Here is a 25,685-nt window from a genome sequence, read left to right as displayed (position 1 = left end):
TAAATCCGGATGTAGATATGGACCCTGTGTTACAAGTCGCGGTCACGACCTGTCTCTCTCGAGCAGTTCACCTTCCCTGGATGATGTTGTTTCGGTTCCTAGGCGATTGGCACGCCTCAGGACATCACGTGCTATCCTTAGCACTGCGTGATTGGATGGCCCTCCTATTTGTACACAATGGCCTTTTGCCGCCTCATTGACTATAGCGTTCCTGCGGGCTCCCTCGGCACGGCTGCATTGGTCAGCATTCTGTTCCACCTTGTGGTGAAGATTCTGGTTTTCCCGTAGTGGCTTCCGTGCTGTCTCCAGCTCTCCAGCTTCTACTACGGTTTCCTAGCCGCACCTATACCACCGTGCTGCCATCGGTTCTCAAAGCCGCAGCACCCACTACCAACTCTCTACCATCGGCTCTTGGCGCACCATTGGCACCTTAGCCGCACCGGCAGCTTCAGTGCACTTCCAGCTCTCCAGCTTCTCCTATGGCTTCCTAGCCGCACCAATACAACCGTGCTGCCATCGGCTCTCAAAGCCGCAGCACCTACCACCAACTTTCTACCATTGGCTATTGCCGCATCATTTGCACCTTTGCCGCACTAGCAGTTTCCGCGCCGTCTCTGGCTCTCCAGCTTCTTCTACGGCTTCCTAGCCGCAAGAATACTACCGTGCTGCCATCGGCTCTCGAAGCCGCAGCACCTACTACCAACTTTCTACCATCGGCATATTTGCAGCACCATCGGCTCCCAAAGCCATAGCATCAACTACCAACTTTCTACCATTGGCTATTGCCGCACCATCAGCACACAAGCCGCACCATTGGCACATTTGCCGCATCAATGGCACGTTGGCCGCACCATCGGCACACAAAGCCGCAGCACTCAATCAGCTTTCTACTATCGGCACTGAAGACGCACCTCTCTAAGCTACACCATTGACTCTTCCTGTTCTAACTCTTTCCCTCATCACAGGATTCCAACCAACACTCCTGTAAGCTGCTACTACTTCGAGTAGCAAGTCCAGGCAGCTGCCTAAGTACCGGTGAGCTACTAATCTGTAAGGGAACAACGGGCAGTTTTTAGTGGCGGAAAACCTCGAAAGCCCGAGTTCTAGATGGCTTACTAGGAGCGGTCACTGGAGTTCATAACACCGAGACAACAGGTCTACTCGTAGAGGAAGTTGAAGAGGAACGTCTATGGAGAGACTTTGAAGATCGGAGTACCAATGGCATCTGGGCCAAGCCGGAGCTATTAACAACAGGACTGTGCCCCCTTCCTGCTTGAACTTTTGAAGAAATCGAGGAATCAAGGATATTGGAGGGAAAAGATACACCAAATAAAAGGTTCACTTCGCAGATAATGCATCCACGAAGGCCGCATTGGGGTCCCTTGTCCTGGCTCCATACACTGGAAGTTTGTGGTTGTGTCTGGAGGCCATGAGATCCACGTCAGGTAGACCCCTTTTGTCCACCAGGAGCAGAAAGACTTCTGGATGTAGAGACCACTCTCCTGCATGCACGTCGTGATGGCTGAGGAAATCCGTTCCCAATTGAGAATTCCTGGGATGAATACTGAGGAGATGGCTGGGAGATGGTGTTCAGTCCATGTGAGAATGTGGGACACTTCTGCCTTTGCTAACCAACTTCAAGTGTCTCCTTGGTGATTGAGGTAGGCCACTGCCATGGCGTTGTCGGACTGTACTTGTACTGGCCTGCCCAGAAAAATATTCTGAGCCAGAGTGAGAGCTCTGCAGATGGCTGGAAGTTCCAGGATGTTGATTGGTAAAACTGCATCGGCTGGGGTCCAGAGGCCCCGAAAGGAGTGCTGGCCGGTCACTGCGCTCCACCCTCGGAGGCTTGCGTCTGTGGTGAGGAGAGCCCAGTCCGGGATCCAAAAGGAGCGACCCTTGTCTAAATGGGATGTCTGTAGCCACCAGGCTAGGGACAGGCGAACCTCCAGGCAGGGGGAGGCCCATCGTCTGGGATCTGATAGCCTGTTCCAACTGGAGAGGATCAGGTGTTGTAAGGGTCTGGAGTGAAACTGAGCGAACTCCACCATGTCGAAAGTGGACACCATTGATCCCAAAGGTCTGCATTGCAGAGTGAATTGACACTCGGCGACTGTAGAGCAGTCTGCGCACTCAGTGATGTAGTATTGAGATCTCGTCTGCGGTTAGGAAGATTCTCTGAACCTGAGAGTCCAGGATGGCTCCCAAATGTACCATTCTTTGAGAAGGGGTCCAGGAAGACTTTTTCCATTTGATCAGCCAAACGTGCGTTTGTAGAAAGGCAATGGTTACCTGCAGAAATGAAATACCAATATACAGTAATGGATACAGGCACTGAGGTGGGTTGTTTATTCCAAGCTGCTACTGAATAAGGGCTAGTCAGGCCCATACATGAATAAACATACAATAAACAAAGAAATAGCGCTTTGATGATATGTATTCACAAACAATTGTTTAAAATTGCATAAACCATATAGGTTACTTTAATAGAATATATTCACTGTAATCAATAAAAGACAATTATAATAAAATAATAGCAAGCCAATGTATACACCTAATATAAGACCACATCAACACAATCCCTGTTCCTATATTACTTCCGGATATTGGGTTTACCCATAAGGCAATAATGTAACTTGGATATTTAAAAGTGAAACTGTCCAGTATGTAATAACCAGATGACAGTATACTTGCACCAATTTACCATTCAACTGTCCTGAGTATAATTACCAGATCCTCATACCGATAGGGTATGGACAGCAAAAAAGTTGATGATCCCAAAGTTAGGTTATATCCGGAAAGTTCATCCAGGATTTCTTGTATGTTGCTTTGCTCTACCAAATGACATATACCTTTGAAAAAGCGGTCATTTGGTACAGCGAAATGCGTTAGCAGACCACCAAGGAGAGCACCAGAATATCTCCTTCATCTGCCAAGTGACTATACACACAGCGAAACGCGTTGCAGCCACCCTGGACCAACTTTCCAGATATAACCTAACATTTTGGAACTTTTTTGCTGTCCATACCCTGGATGTACAACAGAGGTTCACACTGTACAATTTGGAGGACTTCAAGAGCAGCATACCTACTTTATGTCAATAGGAGCATTCCCCCTATCGGTATGAGGATCTGGTAATTATACTCAGGACAGGTGAATGTTAGATTGGTGCAAGTACCATATACGGTCATCTGGTTGTTACGTACTGGACAGTTTCACTTTAAAATATTCAAGTGACATAATTGCGTTATGATAAAACCCAATATCCGGAAGTAATACAGAACAGGGATTGTGTTGATGTGGTCTTATAATAGATATTATGTGTATACATTGGCTTGCTATTATTTTATTATGATTTTCTTTTATTGATTCCAGTGAATATATTCTATTAAGTTAACCTATATAGTTTATGCAATTTTAAACAATTGTTTGCGAATATATATCATCAAAGCGCTATTATTTCCTTGTTTATTGAATGGTTACCTGCAGATGGCGGTGAAGAATTTCTGGGGAGCTTACCAACAGCAAGAGATCGTCCAAGTATGGGAGCATTCTGATCCCTTGTCAACGAAGATAGGCCGCCATAACTGCCATGATCTTGGTAATGACCCGAGGGGCCATTGAGAGACCAAACGGCAGACCATGAAATTGGTAATGCTTCTGTAGTATGAGAAGGCGCTATAGGTACATTTAGGTAAGTGTCTTGAATGTCCAGAGACACCATAAAGTGTCCAGGCTCCATAGTTAGGATGATAGAGTGGCGGGTTTCCATACAAAACCTAGGCACCCTAATAAACTTTTTCAGAGATTTGAGGTTAATGATAGTTCAGAAGCCCAACTGGTCTCATCAGCCTAAGAAAAGGATAGAATAATGGCCCTTGCCTCGTGAGGAGGGGACCGGAATTATTACTCCTGAAATCAGTAAGGACTGACTCTTGTAAGAGAGTATATAGATTTTAGACAAGCTTCAATCCTTCTATCCGTAGTCTCCTTCAAGGAGGTGGCAGTGTGGATAGGTAAGGTGGCATTCTTACCCAGATGTGTAACGTGGGAATCCACTGCTGGGGGAACTTTCCATTTAGTAGCGGGAAGAGGGTAAAAGGAACTGAACCGTTTAGGTAGCTGAAACCTTTTACTGGGCATATTCCATGTGTCACACATACTGTATGATCGGATAGCTGGTCTGAGTGAGGAAACTCTGGTAAAACCACTTTTTGCCGTTTAAAAAGTGTCTGTTTTGCCTTAGCAGCAGATTCTGCCTCTTCTATTTGCGAATAGATGTATCAGGTCTTAAAAGTGCAGGTCCTGTATATTCATCTTAGAGGGGGGTTCCTCGTCTCCCAAGTGGGAGTCAGAGTGAGAGAGGTCTGTGTCTTCTGCCTCCCCAGATGATACATCAGACTCTGATAGCTGGGAAGATAACACATAACGCTTAGAAGGGTTACTAGGTAAGGGGGGGTCCCTCGTCTCCCGAGGGGGAGTCGGAGTGAGAGAGGTCTGTGTCTTCTGCCTCCCCAGATGATACATCAGACTCTGATAGCTGGGAAGATAACACATAACGCTTAGAAGGGTTACTAGGTAAGGGGGGGTCCCTCGTCTCCCGAGGGGGAGTCGGAGTGAGAGAGGTCTGTGTCTTCTGCCTCCCCAGATGATACATCAGACTCTGATAGCTGGGAAGATAACACAGCACGCTTAGTAGGGTTACTAGGTAAGGGGGGGCTCCTCGTCTCCCGAGGGGGAGTCGGAGTGAGAGAGGTCTGTGTCTTCTGCCTCCCCAGATGATACATCAGACTCTGATAGCTGGGAAGATAACACAGCACGCTTAGTAGGGTTACTAGGTAAGGGGGGGCTCCCCGTCTCCCGAGGGGGAGTCAGAGTGAGAGAGGTCTGTGTCTTCTGCCTCCCCAGATGATACATCAGACTCTAATAGCTGGGAAGACTGGGAAGATAACACAGCACGCTTAGTAGGGTTACTAGGTAAGGGGGGCTAATCGTCTCCCGAGGGGGAGTCGGAGTGAGAGAGGTCTGTGTCTTCTGCCTCCCCAGATGATACATCAGACTCTGATAGCTGGGAGGACTGGGAAGATAACACAGCACGCTTAGTAGGGTTACTAGGTAAGGGGGGGTCCCTCGTCTCCCGAGGGGGAGTCAGAGTGAGAGAGGTCTGTGTCTTCTGCCTCCCCAGATGATACATCAGACTCTGATAGCTGGGAGGACTGGGAAGATAACACAGCACGCTTAGTAGGGTTACTAGGTAAGGGGGGGGTCCCTCGTCTCCCGAGGGGGAGTCAGAGTGAGAGAGGTCTGTGTCTTCTGCCTCCCCAGATGATACATCAGACTCTAATAGCTGGGAAGATAACACAGCACGCTTAGTAGGGTTACTAGGTAAGGGGGGGGTCCCTCGTCTCCCGAGGGGGAGTCAGAGTGAGAGAGGTCTGTATCTTCTGCCTCCCCAGATGATACATCAGACTCTAATAGCTGGGAAGACTGGGAAGATAACACAGCACGCTTAGTAGGGTTACTGGGTAAGGGTCTATCTTTTTGCAGCAGTTGCTGAAAGGCTGTAGGAGGTATCCGCCAGACTCTGCACTGAGGTGGACTATACCCATTGGGGAGGCAAATGATGTGCAGGGAGTACCTGCTGTGGCCATCCCATAGGGGGAGCTACCATGGGGACAACTAGGTGGCCCGTAAGTGCTGCCTACAGATGTGAAAAGGTAGCACAGGGGGCTGAGGGGAAGACACCGGGGCTGATGTGCCCGGGGCGGTATAACAAGTTGCACAAAGACCATCCTGGATGAGGTCCCCTGGGGCTAAGCCCGCAGAGCAGGACTTACAGGACACCAGAGTGGGAGCATCAGGCTGCTGGTTATTCTTTCCTCTGCCAGACATAGCCACAGGGATAAAATATATAATCTGACACAGTGCAGTGAGCAAACCAGATATAGGTGTAATATGGCACCATGTAGTGCGCAACAGCGATATATAGCATGCGATAGCCCTCACAAATATAGGGAGATGTGAGGTACAATGACCCCCCTATACCTTAGTATGCCAGGGTTATAGTAGAATAAAGGGAAATGTATAAGCTGACAGTAATAGGAAAATAGACAGCATCTCTAGCACAAGTCACATACACTGCAGAGTATATAATATAACTACAGTGGGCACTAAAATCAACTACACAGAGCGCAGTGGCTGGCAGGATATAGCGCTGTATAACCTGGCCCATGGGAGAGGTATACAGGGAGACTGGACCCAGCGTACCCGGACCCTGCTGCTCAGTTAGTTAAATAAATAGAAATAAAATGAAATAAAAAAAGAAAGCTTGTGCTGCTTAAAGCAGCCCCACTGTTATAATGGTGACCCAACTCCTGCCAGACACCAACCAAACTGAGGTGCGCTCAGACTGTGATCCCACCCATAGAGGGGACTGGAGCATCCTGGGAATGAAAAGCTTTGCTGTTGGTGTCCGGTCCTCCAGGTCCCACCTACACCCCAATGTCTCCCTGTGGAGCCCTATGGACCCTGAAGAAGAAATGGTATTTATAAAATAGTTGTAGGATATTCTCCCCATAGTTTATCACCGTCAGTATACACAGTTAGATCTACATAATTCACCTGTGACGAACTGATGTGAAGAGTCAAATCTATATTCCTACTATTGGAGTTAAGGTAAGAACAGAACTGGTCCAAAGATGTCTTATTACCATTCCAGCTAAAAAGGACATTATCTATATATCTGATCCAGAGCAGTAGACTGGCTTCCCATTGGTGGCCAGTCCAAACTAGAATATTAAATGTACTTTGATGTATTACTTGCTATATACGTATTTGTGTTGGTTTAATTTGCAACATCGTATTGAACAGATTTCTAGGAGTCTGTAAAATCAAGATTGTGAATCTGTGGGGAGAGAATCCTACAACAATTTTATATATACCGTTTTTATTAAGTGATCTTAAACATAGATCTATATTGAATGTAAGTGTCATATTAATATAATCTGTGCAACCGGTTTTTCGGCAAGATAAACAAAATGAGGTTCTGAAGTCTAAACAGATAGTAATTCAGCTTGTAAAGAGCAAAATACAGTGCTAGTCTCTGACTTTTCCCTTATACATTGGTTGGAAAAATGCCCAATAAAATATCTTCATGTAAATAGTTCAGGGCCTTAAAACAGTTTGTAATGTGAAAGTGGCTGGGAAGGAGGAACGCCACTGGCACATACCTCTACTAATCATAGAATAATCAAAAACAACACAAAAGTAGCATAATGAATTAAGGCCCTCATTCAGAGCCGCTCGTAAGCGGCAGTACGCTCGTTCCGAGCGATATTTGCACATCTGCGCATGCGTACGGTTTTTAGTACGCATGCGCGAACCAGTCAGTGCGGCCGAAAATCGTTTGTTCGCTATATAGCGAGTGCCTGCTAATTTGAGTGACAAAATGAGGCGTATGTGGGTGGTAACAGGGGAAGGTGCTTGAAAACGGGGAGTGGAGATCAGAACGCAGGCGTGCTTAAAGGTCAAAGCGGGCGTTTTATGGGTGTGTATAATTAATACAGCAGCGTCATTCACCACGTCACTGGGTTATTTTATAGTCAGAACTGCTCGCAATATTGTGGTTGAAAAAACCAACCACAAGAATAGCGAGCAGTTCATACGCTGTTCGATGTACTCGATTAATCTAATAAATAGCGGACATGACGTATGATGCAAGCGGCCAGGGGGCGTTTTTATCAAATAAACGAGTGTATGTTTTGCTCGCTCGTTCAGACATGGAGGCGGCAACAGACCGCAAAGAGCGAACGGTTCATTTGAATAGCCACTCCCTTTTTATGAACGAGCGAGCGCTAATTGCGAGCGGCTCTGAATGAGGGCCTAAGATGGCTGTTGGGGCAGGAGTAGGTTCAAGCACTTTCTCTACCAAACTACCCTGGTCTGTAAATCTTTAATAATAGCACTAATATAATGTTACACTGCAAAAGACATAGGCCCACAAGCGGATGTATCAGTAAGGCCCACACGCGGATGTATCAGTAAGGCCCACACGCGGATGTATCAGTAAGGCCCACACGCGGATGTATCAGTAAGGCCCACAAGCGGATGTATCAGTAAGGCCCACAAGCGGATGTATCAGTAAGGCCCACAAGCGGATGTATCAGTAAGGCCCACAAGCGGATGTATCAGTAAGGCCCACAAGCGGATGTATCAGTAAGGCCCACACGCGGATGTATCAGTAAGGCCCACACGCGGATGTATCAGTAAGGCCCACACGCGGATGTATCAGTAAGGCCCACACGCGGATGTATCAGTAAGGCCCACACGCGGATGTATCAGTAAGGCCCACAAGCGGATGTATCAGTAAGGCCCACAAGCGGATGTATCAGTAAGGCCCACAAGCGGATGTATCAGTAAGGCCCACAAGCGGATGTATCAGTAAGGCCCACAAGCGGATGTATCAGTAAGGCCCACAAGCGGATGTATCAGTAAGGCCCACAAGCGGATGTATCAGTACGGCCCACAACCGGATGTATCAGTAAGGCCCACAAGCGGATGTATCAGTAAGGCCCACAAGCGGATGTATCAGTAAGGCCCACAAGCGGATGTATCAGTAAGGCCCACAAGCGGATGTATCAGTAAGGCCCACACGCGGATGTATCAGTAATAGGAAATCCTGTGAGAGAGACATAGGCCTACACGCTGATGTATCAGTAATAGGATATCCTGTGAGAGAGACATAGACCTACACGCTGATGTATCAGTAATAGGATATCCTGTGAGAGAGACATAGGCCTACACGCTGATGTATCAGTAATAGGATATCCTGTGAGAGACATAGGCCTACACGCTGATGTATCAGTAATAGGATATCCTGTGAGAGATATAGACCTACACCCTGATGTATCAGTAATAGGATATCCTGTGAGAGAGACATAGACCTACACGCTGATGTATCAGTAATAGGATATCCTGTGAGAGAGACATAGGCCTACACGCTGATGTATCAGTAATAGGATATCCTGTGAGATATAGGCCTACACGCTGATGTATCAGTAATAGGATATCCTGTGAGAGAGACATAGGCCTACACGCTGATGTATCAGTAATAGGATATCCTGTGAGAGAGACATAGACCTACACGCTGATGTATCAGTAATAGGATATCCTGTGAGAGAGACATAGGCCTACACGCTGATGTATCAGTAATAGGATATCCTGTGAGACATAGGCCTACACGCTGATGTATCAGTAATAGGATATCCTGTGAGAGAGACATAGACCTACACGCTGATGTATCAGTAATAGGATATCCTGTGAGACATAGGCCTACACGCTGATGTATCAGTAATAGGATATCCTGTGAGACATAGGCCTACACGCTGATGTATCAGTAATAGGATATCCTGTGAGAGAGATATAGACCTACACGCTGATGTATCAGTAATAGGATATCCTGTGAGAGAGACATAGACCTACACGCTGATGTATCAGTAATGGGATATCCTGTGAGAGAGACATAGACCTACACGCTGATGTATCAGTAATGGGATATCCTGTGAGAGAGACATAGACCTACACGCTGATGTATCAGTAATAGGATATCCTGTGAGAGAGACATAGACCTACACGCTGATGTATCAGTAATAGGATATCCTGTGAGACATAGGCCTACACGCTGATGTATCAGTAATAGGATATCCTGTGAGACATAGGCCTACACGCTGATGTATCAGTAATAGGATATCCTGTGAGAGAGATATAGACCTACACGCTGATGTATCAGTAATAGGATATCCTGTGAGAGAGACATAGACCTACACGCTGATGTATCAGTAATGGGATATCCTGTGAGAGAGACATAGACCTACACGCTGATGTATCAGTAATAGGATATCCTGTGAGAGAGACATAGGCCTACACGCTGATGTATCAGTAATAGGATATCCTGTGAGATATAGGCCTACACGCTGATGTATCAGTAATAGGATATCCTGTGAGACATAGGCCTACACGCTGATGCATCAGTAATAGGATATCCTGTGAGAGACATAGACCTACACGCTGATGTATCAGTAATAGGATATCCTGTGAGAGAGACATAGGCCTACACGCTGATGTATCAGTAATAGGATATCCTGTGAGAGAGATATAGGCCTACACGCTGATGTATCAGTAATAGGATATCCTGTGAGAGATATAGACCTACACGCTGATGTATCAGTAATGGGATATCCTGTGAGAGAGACATAGACCTACACGCTGATGTATCAGTAATGGGATATCCTGTGAGAGAGACATAGACCTACACGCTGATGTATCAGTAATAGGATATCCTGTGAGAGAGACATAGACCTACACGCTGATGTATCAGTAATAGGATATCCTGTGAGACATAGGCCTACACGCTGATGTATCAGTAATAGGATATCCTGTGAGACATAGGCCTACACGCTGATGTATCAGTAATAGGATATCCTGTGAGACATAGGCCTACACGCTGATGTATCAGTAATAGGATATCCTGTGAGAGAGATATAGACCTACACGCTGATGTATCAGTAATAGGATATCCTGTGAGAGAGACATAGACCTACACGCTGATGTATCAGTAATGGGATATCCTGTGAGAGAGACATAGACCTACACGCTGATGTATCAGTAATAGGATATCCTGTGAGAGAGACATAGGCCTACACGCTGATGTATCAGTAATAGGATATCCTGTGAGATATAGGCCTACACGCTGATGTATCAGTAATAGGATATCCTGTGAGAGAGACATAGGCCTACACGCTGATGTATCAGTAATAGGATATCCTGTGAGAGAGATATAGGCCTACACGCTGATGTATCAGTAATAGGATATCCTGTGAGACATAGGCCTACACGCTGATGTATCAGTAATAGGATATCCTGTGAGAGACATAGACCTACACGCTGATGTATCAGTAATAGGATATCCTGTGAGAGAGACATAGGCCTACACGCTGATGTATCAGTAATAGGATATCCTGTGAGAGAGATATAGGCCTACACGCTGATGTATCAGTAATAGGATATCCTGTGAGAGATATAGACCTACACGCTGATGTATCAGTAATAGGATATCCTGTGAGAGAGACATAGACCTACACGCTGATGTATCAGTAATAGGATATCCTGTGAGAGAGACATAGTCCTACACGCTGATGTATCAGTAATAGGATATCCTGTGAGAGAGATATAGGCCTACACGCTGATGTATCAGTAATAGGATATCCTGTGAGAGAGATATAGGCCTACACGCTGATGTATCAGTAATAGGATATCCTGTGAGAGAGACATAGGCCTACACCCTGATGTATCAGTAATAGGATATCCTGTGAGACATAGGCCTACACGCTGATGTATCAGTAATAGGATATCCTGTGAGACATAGGCCTACACGCTGATGTATCAGTAATAGGATATCCTGTGAGAGACATAGACCTACACGCTGATGTATCAGTAATAGGATATCCTGTGAGAGAGACATAGGCCTACACGCTGATGTATCAGTAATAGGATATCCTGTGAGAGAGATATAGGCCTACACGCTGATGTATCAGTAATAGGATATCCTGTGAGAGATATAGACCTACACGCTGATGTATCAGTAATGGGATATCCTGTGAGAGAGACATAGACCTACACGCTGATGTATCAGTAATGGGATATCCTGTGAGAGAGACATAGACCTACACGCTGATGTATCAGTAATAGGATATCCTGTGAGAGAGATATAGACCTACACGCTGATGTATCAGTAATAGGATATCCTGTGAGAGAGACATAGACCTACACGCTGATGTATCAGTAATGGGATATCCTGTGAGAGAGACATAGACCTACACGCTGATGTATCAGTAATAGGATATCATGTGAGAGAGACATAGGCCTACACGCTGATGTATCAGTAATAGGATATCCTGTGAGATATAGGCCTACACGCTGATGTATCAGTAATAGGATATCCTGTGAGAGAGACATAGGCCTACACGCTGATGTATCAGTAATAGGATATCCTGTGAGAGACATAGACCTACACGCTGATGTATCAGTAATAGGATATCCTGTGAGAGAGACATAGGCCTACACGCTGATGTATCAGTAATAGGATATCCTGTGAGAGAGATATAGGCCTACACGCTGATGTATCAGTAATGGGATATCCTGTGAGAGATATAGACCTACACGCTGATGTATCAGTAATAGGATATCCTGTGAGAGAGACATAGACCTACACGCTGATGTATCAGTAATAGGATATCCTGTGAGAGAGACATAGGCCTACACGCTGATGTATCAGTAATAGGATGTCCTGTGAGAGAGATATAGACCTACACGCTGATGTATCAGTAATAGGATATCCTGTGAGACATAGGCCTACACGCTGATGTATCAGTAATAGGATATCCTGTGAGAGAGACATAGGCCTACACGCTGATGTATCAGTAATAGGATATCCTGTGAGAGAGATATAGGCCTACACGCTGATGTATCAGTAATAGGATATCCTGTGAGAGAGACATAGTCCTACACGCTGATGTATCAGTAATAGGATATCCTGTGAGAGACATAGACCTACACGCTGATGTATCAGTAATAGGATATCCTGTGAGAGAGACATAGGCCTACACGCTGATGTATCAGTAATAGGATATCCTGTGAGAGAGATATAGACCTACACGCTGATGTATCAGTAATAGGATATCCTGTGAGAGAGACATAGTCCTACACGCTGATGTATCAGTAATAGGATATCCTGTGAGAGACATAGACCTACACGCTGATGTATCAGTAATAGGATATCCTGTGAGAGAGACATAGGCCTACACGCTGATGTATCAGTAATAGGATATCCTGTGAGAGAGACATAGTCCTACACGCTGATGTATCTGTAATAGGATATCCTGTGAGAGAGACATAGGCCTACACCCTGATGTATCAGTAATAGGATATCCTGTGAGAGACATAGACCTACACGCTGATGTATCAGTAATAGGATATCCTGTGAGAGAGACATAGGCCTACACGCTGATGTATCAGTAATAGGATATCCTGTGAGAGAGATATAGGCCTACACGCTGATGTATCAGTAATAGGATATCCTGTGAGAGAGATATAGACCTACACGCTGATGTATCAGTAATAGGATATCCTGTGAGAGAGACATAGGCCTACACGCTGATGTATCAGTAATAGGATATCCTGTGAGAGAGCCATCTAGTAAATGATAGGAAATATTTCCAAAGGAATTCAGAATACTCAGGAATGGCAGAAACAGTGACTTGTGGCCAGTAAGACGGGGTTTATGCCTTACAATATGTCATAACTTGCATGTTGACCATAGCAACAGATTATCCCTAAACTCTTGGGTATTTCAGCATGAAGTTAGTGTAGAAAGCCAATAAGTTTACAAATAGCCAAGAAACGTTTCTCAACTGAACTCTAAGTATATAAATCTGTCCTCTAAATCCAACGTCACGTATTGCAAAATGGCTGCATGATTGTAATGGTGGACATGGGGAAGATTGAGAACCCTATTAGATTTAAGTTGTTGCAATATTAAAAGGCCAATACAGGGTTGTTTGCCATTCCAAATAAATTGTATATAAAGCACTGACCTCCTGTGGTGTGACTGTGCCATTGCAGGTCCCGTAACCCTCGTTTCACTGGAAGGACCTCCCAACCCATGGAGTCTGCAAGTTCCACCACATTAAACTCCACAGAACTGACATGTGTGTGATCCACACCAGAAAGACGTTCCCGAGCAAGAGCGACACCTATAGGAGGACAACTGGGGAACAAAAAGCAAAATAAAACAGGGTTATGCTTGATTGTACCACAAAAATCAGCAGGTGTATGGGCAACTGCTCCTAAACCATGAAGAGTAAAATATCAGACAACCACACTGGAAAGAGCAGAGACGAGAGAGCTTCACATAGTCAGAGAAAGGAGATTTATCTTCTTACCTGTCAAATCTTTTTCAGGAACACAGGGGTAACATTTGGTATAGGCTGGTGAGCTATAGTCTCAGCACCAAACGGTTAACTTTTATTTCCCACCAGCCCAGGCTCCTTCACCCCTTTACCCAAACCCCCAGTCACAGGCATCCAGTTACATTACCAAGCCCAAGGCAAGGAGCGCTGTCGGACTGCTCCTGGACAGAACGATGCTGGAGAAGTGGCAGAGCTAGACAGAGCCCTGTAGACTGCTCGGAGATCCACAATATTGATTGGTAACTTGCTATCCTGAATTGTCCACCGACCTTAAACAGTCTGATGACAAGTCAACGCCAACCACCCCCAAAGACTTGCATCGAAGTTGAGCAGGACCCAGTCCTGGATCCAAAAGGGGTGGCCTTTGTCCAGATGGGACTAATGGAGCCACCAGAAGAGGGAGTGACGGACCTCTCGCGAGAGAACGATCGGCTGTGACCAGAAGCTGCAGATGGATCTTGTGATCCTGGGTCAGAATCTCCATCTGCAGGGAACGGGACTGAAGCTGGACATACTCCACCATGGCAAAGATGGAGACTCGAGAGCACAGGATCTGCATGTAACAGTATACTGACATAGTGTATTATAATAAAACAAAACACCATAGTGAAATGAGGTGGATTCACCAGCTAAGTACCCTTGTTCCCAGGGGATTAAATGGAGAGTTTGAGATAAAGTGTTTTTTGGTATAGGCAAATACTTGCACCTTATTATGATATGCACTTTAAATGTCATTTTGCTCTTTGTGTAGTGTTCACACCTTTCTGTAATTTGCATATATGCATTTTTTGCACACATATACATTTTTATTTTTATTATGTATACTTTCTATTGATAGGAGTCTTTATCTTTTGATGATTCCTGGGATTTCGATGCTTGAAAATGGACCTTGTAAAATGGAGGACCTTTGTTACCTATTCGGGTAAAATGATTATACTAATTTGGATGATAATGCCCACGGACTTTATGTGGACACAAAACAAAACAGGAGAACACACAGAAAATAACCGTAACCCTGACGTTTATTATGTAACAATCACACAGATTCTTTGTTGTATTTTGATTATGTGATGATTTAATTGTATCAATTCTTCCTGTGTAATATATGAGAACAAGGCCGGTTCCGGGTCTGGTGACACGCAACTGGGACGAAGATGGCCACGTCACTTCCGGGTCTGGTAATGTGTGCCTGGGACGCAGATGGCCACGTCACTTCTGGGTCTGGTAATGTGTGCCTGGGACGCAGATGGCCACGTCACTTCTGGGTTTGGTAATGTGTGCCTGACACGCAGATGGCCACGTCACTTCTGGGTTTGGTAATGTGTGCCTGACACGCAGATGGCCACGTCACTTCTGGGTTTGGTAATGTGTGCCTGGGACGCAGATGGCCACGTCACTTCCGGGTTTGGTAATGTGTGCCTAGGACGCAGATGGCCACGTCACTTCCGGGTTTGGTAATGTGTGCCTGAGACGCAGATGGCCACGTCACTTCTGGGTTTGGTAATGTGTGCCTGGGACGCGGATGGCAGTGTTACTTCTGGGTCTGGTAATGTGTGCCTGGGACGCGGATGGCAGTGTTATTTCTGGGTCTAGTAATGTGTGCCTGGGACGCAGATGGCCACGTCACTTCTGGGTTTGGTAATGTGTGCCTGGGACGCAGATGGCCACGTCACTTCTGGGTTTGGTAATGTGTGCCTGGGACGCGGATGGCAGTGTCACTTCTGGGTTTGGTAATGTGTGCCTGGGACGCAGATGGCCACATCACTTCCAGGTTTGGTAATGTCTGCCTGGGACGCGGATGGCCACGTCACTTCCGACTCTGGTAATGTGTGCCTGGGACGCAGATGGCCACGTCACTTCCGGGTTTGGTAATGTGTGCCTGGGATGCAGATGGCCACGTCACTTCTGGGTCTGGTAATGTGTGCCTGGGACGCGGATGGCCACGTCACTTCCGACTCTGGTAATGTGTGCCTGGGACGCAGATGGCCACGTCACTTCCGGGTTTGGTAATGTGTGCCTGGCACGCAGATGGCCACGTCACTTCTGGGTCTGGTAATGTGTGCCTGGGACGCAGATGGCCACGTCACTTCTGGGTCTGGTAATGTGTGCCTGGGACGCAGATGGCCACGTCACTTCTGGGTCTGGTAATGTGTGCCTGGGACGCAGATGGCCACGTCACTTCTGGGTCTGGTAATGTGTGCCTGGGACGCAGATGGCCACGTCACTTCCGGGTCTGGTAATGTGTGCCTGGGACGCAGATAACCACGTCACTTCCGGGTCTGGTAATGTGTGCCTGGGATGCAGATGGCCACGTCACTTCCGGGTCTGGTAATATGTGCCTGGGACGCTGATGACCACGTCACTTCTGGGTCTGGTAATGTGTGCTTGGGACGCAGATGGCAGTGTCACTTCCGGGTCTGGTAATGTGTGCCTGGGACGCAGATGGCCACGTCACTTCCGGGTGTTCCTGGGACGCGGATGGCCGTGTTACTTCCGGTGTCCGGGTGCCCTGGCACATGCACAGTGGTCTGAGAACAGCTGATTTTATGGTGTAAATAGGTGAGCTTTGGGAGCTAACATTACGCTTCTGATGAAGGACCCATTAAGGTCGGAAACGAGTTAAGCGTAGCGCACGTTTATCCGGGACTCCAAGGATTATTGCTGATACAGAAGTACCCGCGAGGTGGATCTTGTATCCGGAGACCTGACCCACCCTGGGACCGCGGTGATTATATCTTCTGAAAGATGCTTTGCCTATGTGGAGTATTTTAACATGCTTATCTATCTTTCTCTATTGTAAGTACATTAATGTATTAAAATCCCTATTGTAAAAGGATTACTGCACTATACTTTGTTTCTTTATATCTCCCCTGACCGACGTGTAAGGGAAACGGAGACATTTGTTTCTACAGATTCCCAAACAGAGGAAATCTTAAAAGTGGGACCTGTCTGTGCTTTATGGTCAGTTCTGACCACCACTAACCTCTACAGAATATTTGGTGATTATTGCAATTATATTTTACTCACAAACAAGAAACAGAATCCCCATATGAGGGCACAATGTTTCACCGTAATCAGCATAAAATAGAACTTATTATTAGCTATTAATAACCACCTGAGTGGTAAAGTTTAAAACACAACAAAATATGAAAAAGAATAAGAAATAAAGAGTTTAAAATACTAATTAGTGCTCAGTCACTTGTGTCTCTAATATATATATATATATACACAATGGTATGCTGAATGTATAAAGACTTCTTATAAGGATCTAGTAATGCCGTATAACTATAAATTAGCAGTATATTCTGATACCTTGGCAAATGCCTTTAATGTTGTTATTAATTCATATAGGTATCCAAATATATCAGTGTCCCTTAGTACCTCCTCAGGGGTTCATAAATAAATACTCTGTAACCGTATATGCACGTTACTTGAGCAATCTCTCTGTGTTTGCTCTGTGCATATATAAACCCTATTCACGATGGGCTATAGTATTGAGTATTAATACTCCTCCACACTGATAATACACCGCCTGACAGTAACACAGCCCTATCACTCCAATCTGCTGGGAACTCCACACAGACAGTATATGTGCTTATAGCATCTATTATAGCGGCATCAGGTGTAATAATCTCATATAAGTATCAAAGCATGCATCCAAACATAGCGTCTGTGCTCTGTCTCCCCATATAATGTGCTACAAGCAAATCCCCTCTGTTATTATAATGTGTACAGGGCTACAGCGTGCTTAGCAATGATGGCGGCTGTCAGCTGGAGCTCGCACTCACTCTGCAGCGTCTTACAGCTCCGCTTATTGTGCACTGAGCCGGACACTGAATATCAATTACTATACAGTCTCAATCATAACACATTCAGCAGCATGACTGGCACATCAGACTGGCACAGCAATCGCCTGACGTGCGTCTCCCAGTGCTTTCTCAACAGGCAGACCAGAGCAACCATCACGACACACCTTAAATACCAGTGTCCTCCTATCAATCTCTATTGTAGCATGATTGACATATTGGGCAACCAATTAGAACGGGGGAGTATTTCTGGACCTAAATACAATGTATCTATTTGAAGAAATAATGATACATAGCTAATGTTCCATAATAACAGTATAAACATGAAATCCTCCATAATCTTCTTAACCATGTTACTATACATATTATTTCCTATCATATCATGTATCTATATGATTATAAAAAATAAGAATTATTGCTGAATTAACATTAAAAATAAAGATAAATATAGAAAATAAAATAAAACTTGAAATTAAATAAATATTGGGAAGTATGTATACTTTATATGATGCATATTATTAGCAATATATATGTGCAATACTCCTCCCCTTATATAAAAATATAATTACTCAATCACTAACTACAAACAATATATATAATATTTATAATCCAAACACATAAATCTATAAGTGATACCTTATTGCCACTCAAACTTCCTCCTATTCATACTACTGTGACCATATAAATAGTATGCTTACATACGTCCATACTCCTACTATAATAATGCGAAATATACAGTGTTATTCCTAAATATATGAAAAAAGAAAAATACAATTCAAATACTGTGCCTCTGTAAATGCCAATAATTTTAAAGTGCATTATATAGTATCAAATAAGTCCTAATAATTAATGCTGTGTGAAAATAATGTTATAGTATAATATATATATATATATATATATATATATATATAAAAGTGTAAATACATAAAAATGAAGTTAAATTAATATGTATCTCTAGTGGTGTGATAATTTCTAAAACCCATAAAATCGTGACTAATACAAACTACACTCCGTGTTAAATCCAAAAATGTGTGATTAATTATGTCATACTATAACCTATTCAAATCATATTATAAACATGGCTTTCCTGATCATATAGCTTTATTCAATACTTGATTTACAAGAACATGGAGTAGTTAATATTTTCGTTCATGCCTTTAGGATACATATTGTCCATAAGGAAGATCCATTTAAGCTTCTCTACATAACAGTTACCGTATTATATTCCCTCCTCTGAGGCCAAGTTGTACTTTTTCTATACCAAATGTTTTTTATCCTCCACTCTCTCCTCCATGGTATCGTAGGACATGTTTAGCCACACTTGTGAGGGTTATCATTCTCTCTCCACTCTCTCCTCCATGGTATCGTAGGACATGTTTAGCCACACTTGTGAGGGTTATCATTCTCTCTCCACTCTCTCCTCCATGGTATCGTAGGACATGTTTAGCCACACTAGTGAGGGTTATTATTCTCTCCACTCTCTCCTCCATGGTATTGTAGGACATGTTTAGCCACACTTGTGAGGGTTATCATTCTCTCTCCACTCTCTCCTCCATGGTATCGTAGGACATGTTTAGCCACACTTGTGAGGGTTATCATTCTCTCTCCACTCTCTCCTCCATGGTATCGTAGGACATGTTTAGCCACACTTGTGAGGGTTATCATTCTCTCTCCACTCTCTCCTCCATGGTATCGTAGGACATGTTTAGCCACACTAGTGAGGGTTATTATTCTCTCCACTCTCTCCTCCATGGTATTGTAGGACATGTTTAGCCACACTTGTGAGGGTTATCATTCTCTCTCCACTCTCTCCTCCATGGTATCGTAGGACATGTTTAGCCACACTTGTGAGGGTTATCATTCTCTCCACTCTCTCCTCCATGGTATCGTAGGACATGTTTAGCCACACTTGTGAGGGTTATCATTCTCTCTCCACTCTCTCCTCCATGGTATCGTACGACATGTTTAGCCACACTTGTGAGGGTTGTCATTCTCTCTCCACTCTCTCCTCCATGGTATCGTAGGACATGTTTAGTCACACTTGTGAGGGTTATCATTCTCTCCACTCTCTCCTCCATGGTATCGTAGGAAATGTTTAGCTACACTTGTGAGGGTTGTCATTCTCTCTCCACTCTCTCCTCCATGGTATCGTAGGAAATGTTTAGCCACACTTGTGAGGGTTGTCATTCTCTCCACTCTCTCCTCCATGGTATCGTAGGACATGTTTAGCCACACTTGTGAGGGTTATCATTCTCTCTCCACTCTCTCCTCCATGGTATCGTAGGACATGTTTAGCCACACTTGTGAGGGTTGTCATTCTCTCTCCACTCTCTCCTCCATGGTATCGTAGGACATGTTTAGCCACACTTGTGAGGGTTATCATTCTCTCTCCACTCTCTCCTCCATGGTATCGTAGGACATGTTTAGCCACACTTGTGAGGGTTATCATTCTCTCTCCACTCTCTCCTTCATGGTATTGTAGGACATGTTTAGCCACACTTGTGAGGGTTATCATTCTCTCTCCACTCTCTCCTCCATGGTATCGTAGGACATGTTTAGCCACACTTGTGAGGGTTATCATTCTCTCTCCACTCTCTCCTCCATGGTATCGTAGGACATGTTTAGCCACACTTGTGAGGGTTATCATTCTCTCCACTCTCTCCTCCATGGTATCGTAGGACATGTTTAGCCACACTTGTGAGGGTTATCATTCTCTCTCCACTCTCTCCTCCATGGTATCGTAGGACATGTTTAGCCACACTTGTGAGGGTTATCATTCTCTCTCCACTCTCTCCTCCATGGTATCGTAGGACATGTTTAGCCACACTTGTGAGGGTTATTATTCTCTCCACTCTCTCCTCCATGGTATTGTAGGACATGTTTAGCCACACTTGTGAGGGTTATCATTCTCTCTCCACTCTCTCCTCCATGGTATCGTAGGACATGTTTAGCCACACTTGTGAGGGTTATCATTCTCTCCACTCTCTCCTCCATGGTATCGTAGGACATGTTTAGCCCCACTTGTGAGGGTTATCATTCTCTCTCCACTCTCTCCTCCATGGTATCGTAGGACATGTTTAGCCACACTAGTGAGGGTTATTATTCTCTCCACTCTCTCCTCCATGGTATTGTAGGACATGTTTAGCCACACTTGTGAGGGTTATCATTCTCTCTCCACTCTCTCCTCCATGGTATCGTAGGACATGTTTAGCCACACTTGTGAGGGTTATCATTCTCTCCACTCTCTCCTCCATGGTATCGTAGGACATGTTTAGCCACACTTGTGAGGGTTATCATTCTCTCTCCACTCTCTCCTCCATGGTATCGTAGGACATGTTTAGCCACACTTGTGAGGGTTGTCATTCTCTCTCCACTCTCTCCTCCATGGTATCGTAGGACATGTTTAGTCACACTTGTGAGGGTTATCATTCTCTCCACTCTCTCCTCCATGGTATCGTAGGAAATGTTTAGCTACACTTGTGAGGGTTGTCATTCTCTCTCCACTCTCTCCTCCATGGTATCGTAGGAAATGTTTAGCCACACTTGTGAGGGTTGTCATTCTCTCCACTCTCTCCTCCATGGTATCGTAGGACATGTTTAGCCACACTTGTGAGGGTTATCATTCTCTCTCCACTCTCTCCTCCATGGTATCGTAGGACATGTTTAGCCACACTTGTGAGGGTTGTCATTCTCTCTCCACTCTCTCCTCCATGGTATCGTAGGACATGTTTAGCCACACTTGTGAGGGTTATCATTCTCTCTCCACTCTCTCCTCCATGGTATCGTAGGACATGTTTAGCCACACTTGTGAGGGTTATTATTCTCTCCACTCTCTCCTCCATGGTATTGTAGGACATGTTTAGCCACACTTGTGAGGGTTATCATTCTCTCTCCACTCTCTCCTCCATGGTATCGTAGGACATGTTTAGCCACACTTGTGAGGGTTATCATTCTCTCCACTCTCTCCTCCATGGTATCGTAGGACATGTTTAGCCACACTTGTGAGGGTTATCATTCTCTCTCCACTCTCTCCTCCATGGTATCGTAGGACATGTTTAGCCACACTTGTGAGGGTTATCATTCTCTCCACTCTCTCCTCCATGGTATCGTAGGACATGTTTAGCCACACTTGTGAGGGTTATCATTCTCTCTCCACTCTCTCCTCCATGGTATCGTAGGACATGTTTAGCCACACTAGTGAGGGTTATTATTCTCTCCACTCTCTCCTCCATGGTATTGTAGGACATGTTTAGCCACACTTGTGAGGGTTATCATTCTCTCTCCACTCTCTCCTCCATGGTATCGTAGGACATGTTTAGCCACACTTGTGAGGGTTATCATTCTCTCCACTCTCTCCTCCATGGTATCGTAGGACATGTTTAGCCACACTTGTGAGGGTTATCATTCTCTCTCCACTCTCTCCTCCATGGTATCGTAGGACATGTTTAGCCACACTTGTGAGGGTTGTCATTCTCTCTCCACTCTCTCCTCCATGGTATCGTAGGACATGTTTAGTCACACTTGTGAGGGTTATCATTCTCTCCACTCTCTCCTCCATGGTATCGTAGGAAATGTTTAGCTACACTTGTGAGGGTTGTCATTCTCTCTCCACTCTCTCCTCCATGGTATCGTAGGAAATGTTTAGCCACACTTGTGAGGGTTGTCATTCTCTCCACTCTCTCCTCCATGGTATCGTAGGACATGTTTAGCCACACTTGTGAGGGTTATCATTCTCTCCACTCTCTCCTCCATGGTATCGTAGGACATGTTTAGTCACACTTGTGAGGGTTGTCATTCTCTCCACTCTCTCCTCCATGGTATCGTAGGACATGTTTAGCCACACTTGTGAGGGTTATCATTCTCTCTCCACTCTCTCCTCCATGGTATCGTAGGACATGTTTAGCCACACTTGTGAGGGTTATCATTCTCTCTCCACTCTCTCCTCCATGGTATCGTAGGACATGTTTAGCCACACTTGTGAGGGTTGTCATTCTCTCTCCACTCTCTCCTCCATGGTATCGTAGGACATGTTTAGCCACACTTGTGAGGGTTATCATTCTCTCTCCACTCTCTCCTCCATGGTATCGTAGGACATGTTTAGCCACACTTGTGAGGGTTATCATTCTCTCCACATCTCTCCTGGCGTTTTTGATATTGTAAATATGCTCTAACACCCTCGTCTTAAGTTGTCATTTCGTCATTCCTATGTATAGTTTCTGACATGGACAAATGAGACAGTATATTACTGCATATGTGGAACAATGATAAAGTCTCTAATTTGCCATGTTTTCCCAAATTTATCCTTGACATGTTCTTTCTTGATAATACAATTCAAATTAAAGGTACATACAAATGTGGACACTGTAGTGCTTGTTCTTAGCCATTTTTTGAGACAGATGATGAAAAATATGTGTGACAAATGATCTCTCAAATTTCTTGATCTTCTCCTGCTTACTTGTATCTGATCTCCTATATGAGCAGGGCTCTCTTCCCTCATGTGCTTCTCTTTACATTTTCTTCTACTCTCTACTCCTCATTAGGGCACCTAACATGGGACTGCCAGCTCCCGGCAACTTATTGTGAGTGCTTTAATCACTATTTCAGCAATGTATATAAGTCGTGTCCTTGTCCTGCACTGTAATGTACTGTAAGTTACTTGTTTCTTGTTCACCTGTTAGTTCTATGTACTATGTAAGGCACTGCGGAACACTTGTGGCGCCATATAAAGGATAATAATAATATGTTGGGCTAGATCTTCATCTGTTTTCAATACATGCCAGTGTTTCTGCAAGGCCTCCTTAATCTCCTTCCACTGATTACAAAATGTCCCAATAAATCTAATGGGCTGGGATTCATTGGGTTTGTCCTTTTTCTTGGGGGAGAATTTGTAATCTTAGCCTCACGATTAGCCTTTTTTATAATGGTGTTACTATATCCTCTCACCTTTGAGTTTCTCCCCCAATTCTTTGGCTCTCTTGTCAAATGTTCTCTCCTCAGTACAATTGCGTCTCATTCTTAAATACTCCCCTTTGGTTATATTTCTCTTGGCGGCAGGGAAGTGTGAACTTTGATAGTGCTAAATACTGTTAGTCGCAATTTGTTTTCTGTAGATGTCGGTTGTCAATTTCCCATCTTCATTAACTTGGATGGTTAGGTCTAGAAAATTGACTTTTACAGGGTCTATTTCAGAAGTTGGCATCAGATTCAACATATTGATGATCAATTTCTTTATAAATTCATCCAGGGTTTGTTGTTCACCCTCCCAGATTATCAGAACATCATCTATATACCTCAGCCATAACAGTACCTTGTCCGTGTACCTCGTTTTCTCTTCAATAAAAACTACTTCACATTCCCACCAACCTAAATATAGGTTGGCATACGTCGGGGCACATGTAGCCCCCATAGCAGTGCCCCGCACCTGCAGATAGTATCTTTCATTGAACGTGAAGTAGTTTCTGGTGAGAATGAAATTTAATAATTCAAGGAGGAAAATGTTAAATTCACTTTCTCTCTCCATATCGAGAAAATATTTGACCGCTCTTAATCCATATTCATGATTTGTACTTGTGTATAGACTTTCTATATCACAAGTGGCATAGATGGTGTGATCTTTAACACTTATATTCTCAATCTTTCCCAAAACGTCCAATGTATCCCTCAAATACGTTGGGAGTTGGGTGACATGTTTCCTTAGATGTTTAGCAATGAAATTACTTGCATTTTTACCTGGGGCAGGGACTGATGTGAGTGGCCAAATATTCTGTAAAGCGCTGCGGAATATGTGTGCGCTATATAAATAACTGGTAATAATAATATAGAAGGTTGCTATTTTGGGATTGTCTACCCACAGCTAGTCAAAATCAGCCTTTGTTAGAATTCCCTCCTTGTATCCTCTAGTAATCAGGTTCTGATATATTTTTAGGAAGTTTGTGCGGGATTAAAGATCAGCTCTTTATAACGAGACATCCTTAAGTTTTTTATAAGTTTCATCAAGGTACATATCCTTTGGCCAGACTACGACATTGTCTCCTTTATCAGAAGGTTTGATTTCAATGTCGTCCAATTCCTGAATTTCTTTCAGTGCTTTATGTTCCTTCATATTCAGATTATATGTATGGGGTAATTTCTTCAGAGAGATTTTATCAATCTCTTTGGAAACTAATTTCAGGTATGTTTCTACTTGAGGGCATATCTTAATGTCAGGTATAAAGGTAGATTGTTTATTCAACACAGGTCTATTGTTACATATTTCCGGATGTTCTTCAGAATTTTATTGTAGTAACTCTTCAACTATATCTAATGCATTGCATTCTTCTATGGACATCTCTCATACTCGTCCCCCTATCATGGATATTTTTATTATTGAAGAATTTATAGAGGAGTAACTTCCTCACAAAGAGGTTGAGATCTTTTTCAACTTCAAATCTGTTAATATTACTTGTAGGAGAGAAAGCTAATCCTCTGCTCAATAAGTAAAGGTGCTCCTCTTGTAATTGTTTGTCTGACAAGTTGATTACTCTAAGTTTATCAGCTTCCATTCCCTCCTCTGTCTTTTTAGAGCATCTTCCCATTTCTTCTTTGTGTCTTTTCGTTGTATATTTCTTACCCCCTCTCCGTATCTTCTTTCTCTTAGGGGTTCCTCTATAGTTTCTCCACCTTTCCCTAAAAAAAATCACGTCCTCCAAAAGATATCCCTGGAGTATAACCACCAGAGAAGTCAACTTCCGAGGTAGTTTAATTCATTGACATGTCTTGTTTACCTCTCGTTCTCTTATTATTCTTACTATGCCACTTATACCGGATTCTGGGCATAATCGTTTTTTGTCCCTTGAGAGCTTTCTTTTTTTCTATT

General features: G+C 44.2%; 1 protein-coding gene across 1 annotated transcript in view; it reads right to left on the bottom strand.

Annotated features, from left to right (window-relative positions):
* RECQL4 (RecQ like helicase 4) overlaps positions 1 to 25,685 on the bottom strand; it is a 324,140-nt gene that overhangs the window by 32,678 nt on the left and 265,777 nt on the right. The window contains exon 21 of the mRNA XM_088463386.1: positions 13,650 to 13,822. Coding sequence (XP_088319512.1) covers positions 13,650 to 13,822 — 173 coding nt within the window. The remainder of the gene's footprint in view (positions 1 to 13,649; positions 13,823 to 25,685) is intronic.

The sequence above is a fragment of the Taudactylus pleione genome, unplaced genomic scaffold (assembly GCF_031769625.1).
Source record: "Taudactylus pleione unplaced genomic scaffold, aTauple2 ptg001351l, whole genome shotgun sequence".
Classification (NCBI taxonomy): domain Eukaryota; kingdom Metazoa; phylum Chordata; class Amphibia; order Anura; family Myobatrachidae; genus Taudactylus; species Taudactylus pleione.
This window is presented reverse-complemented; position numbering and strand designations above follow the sequence as displayed.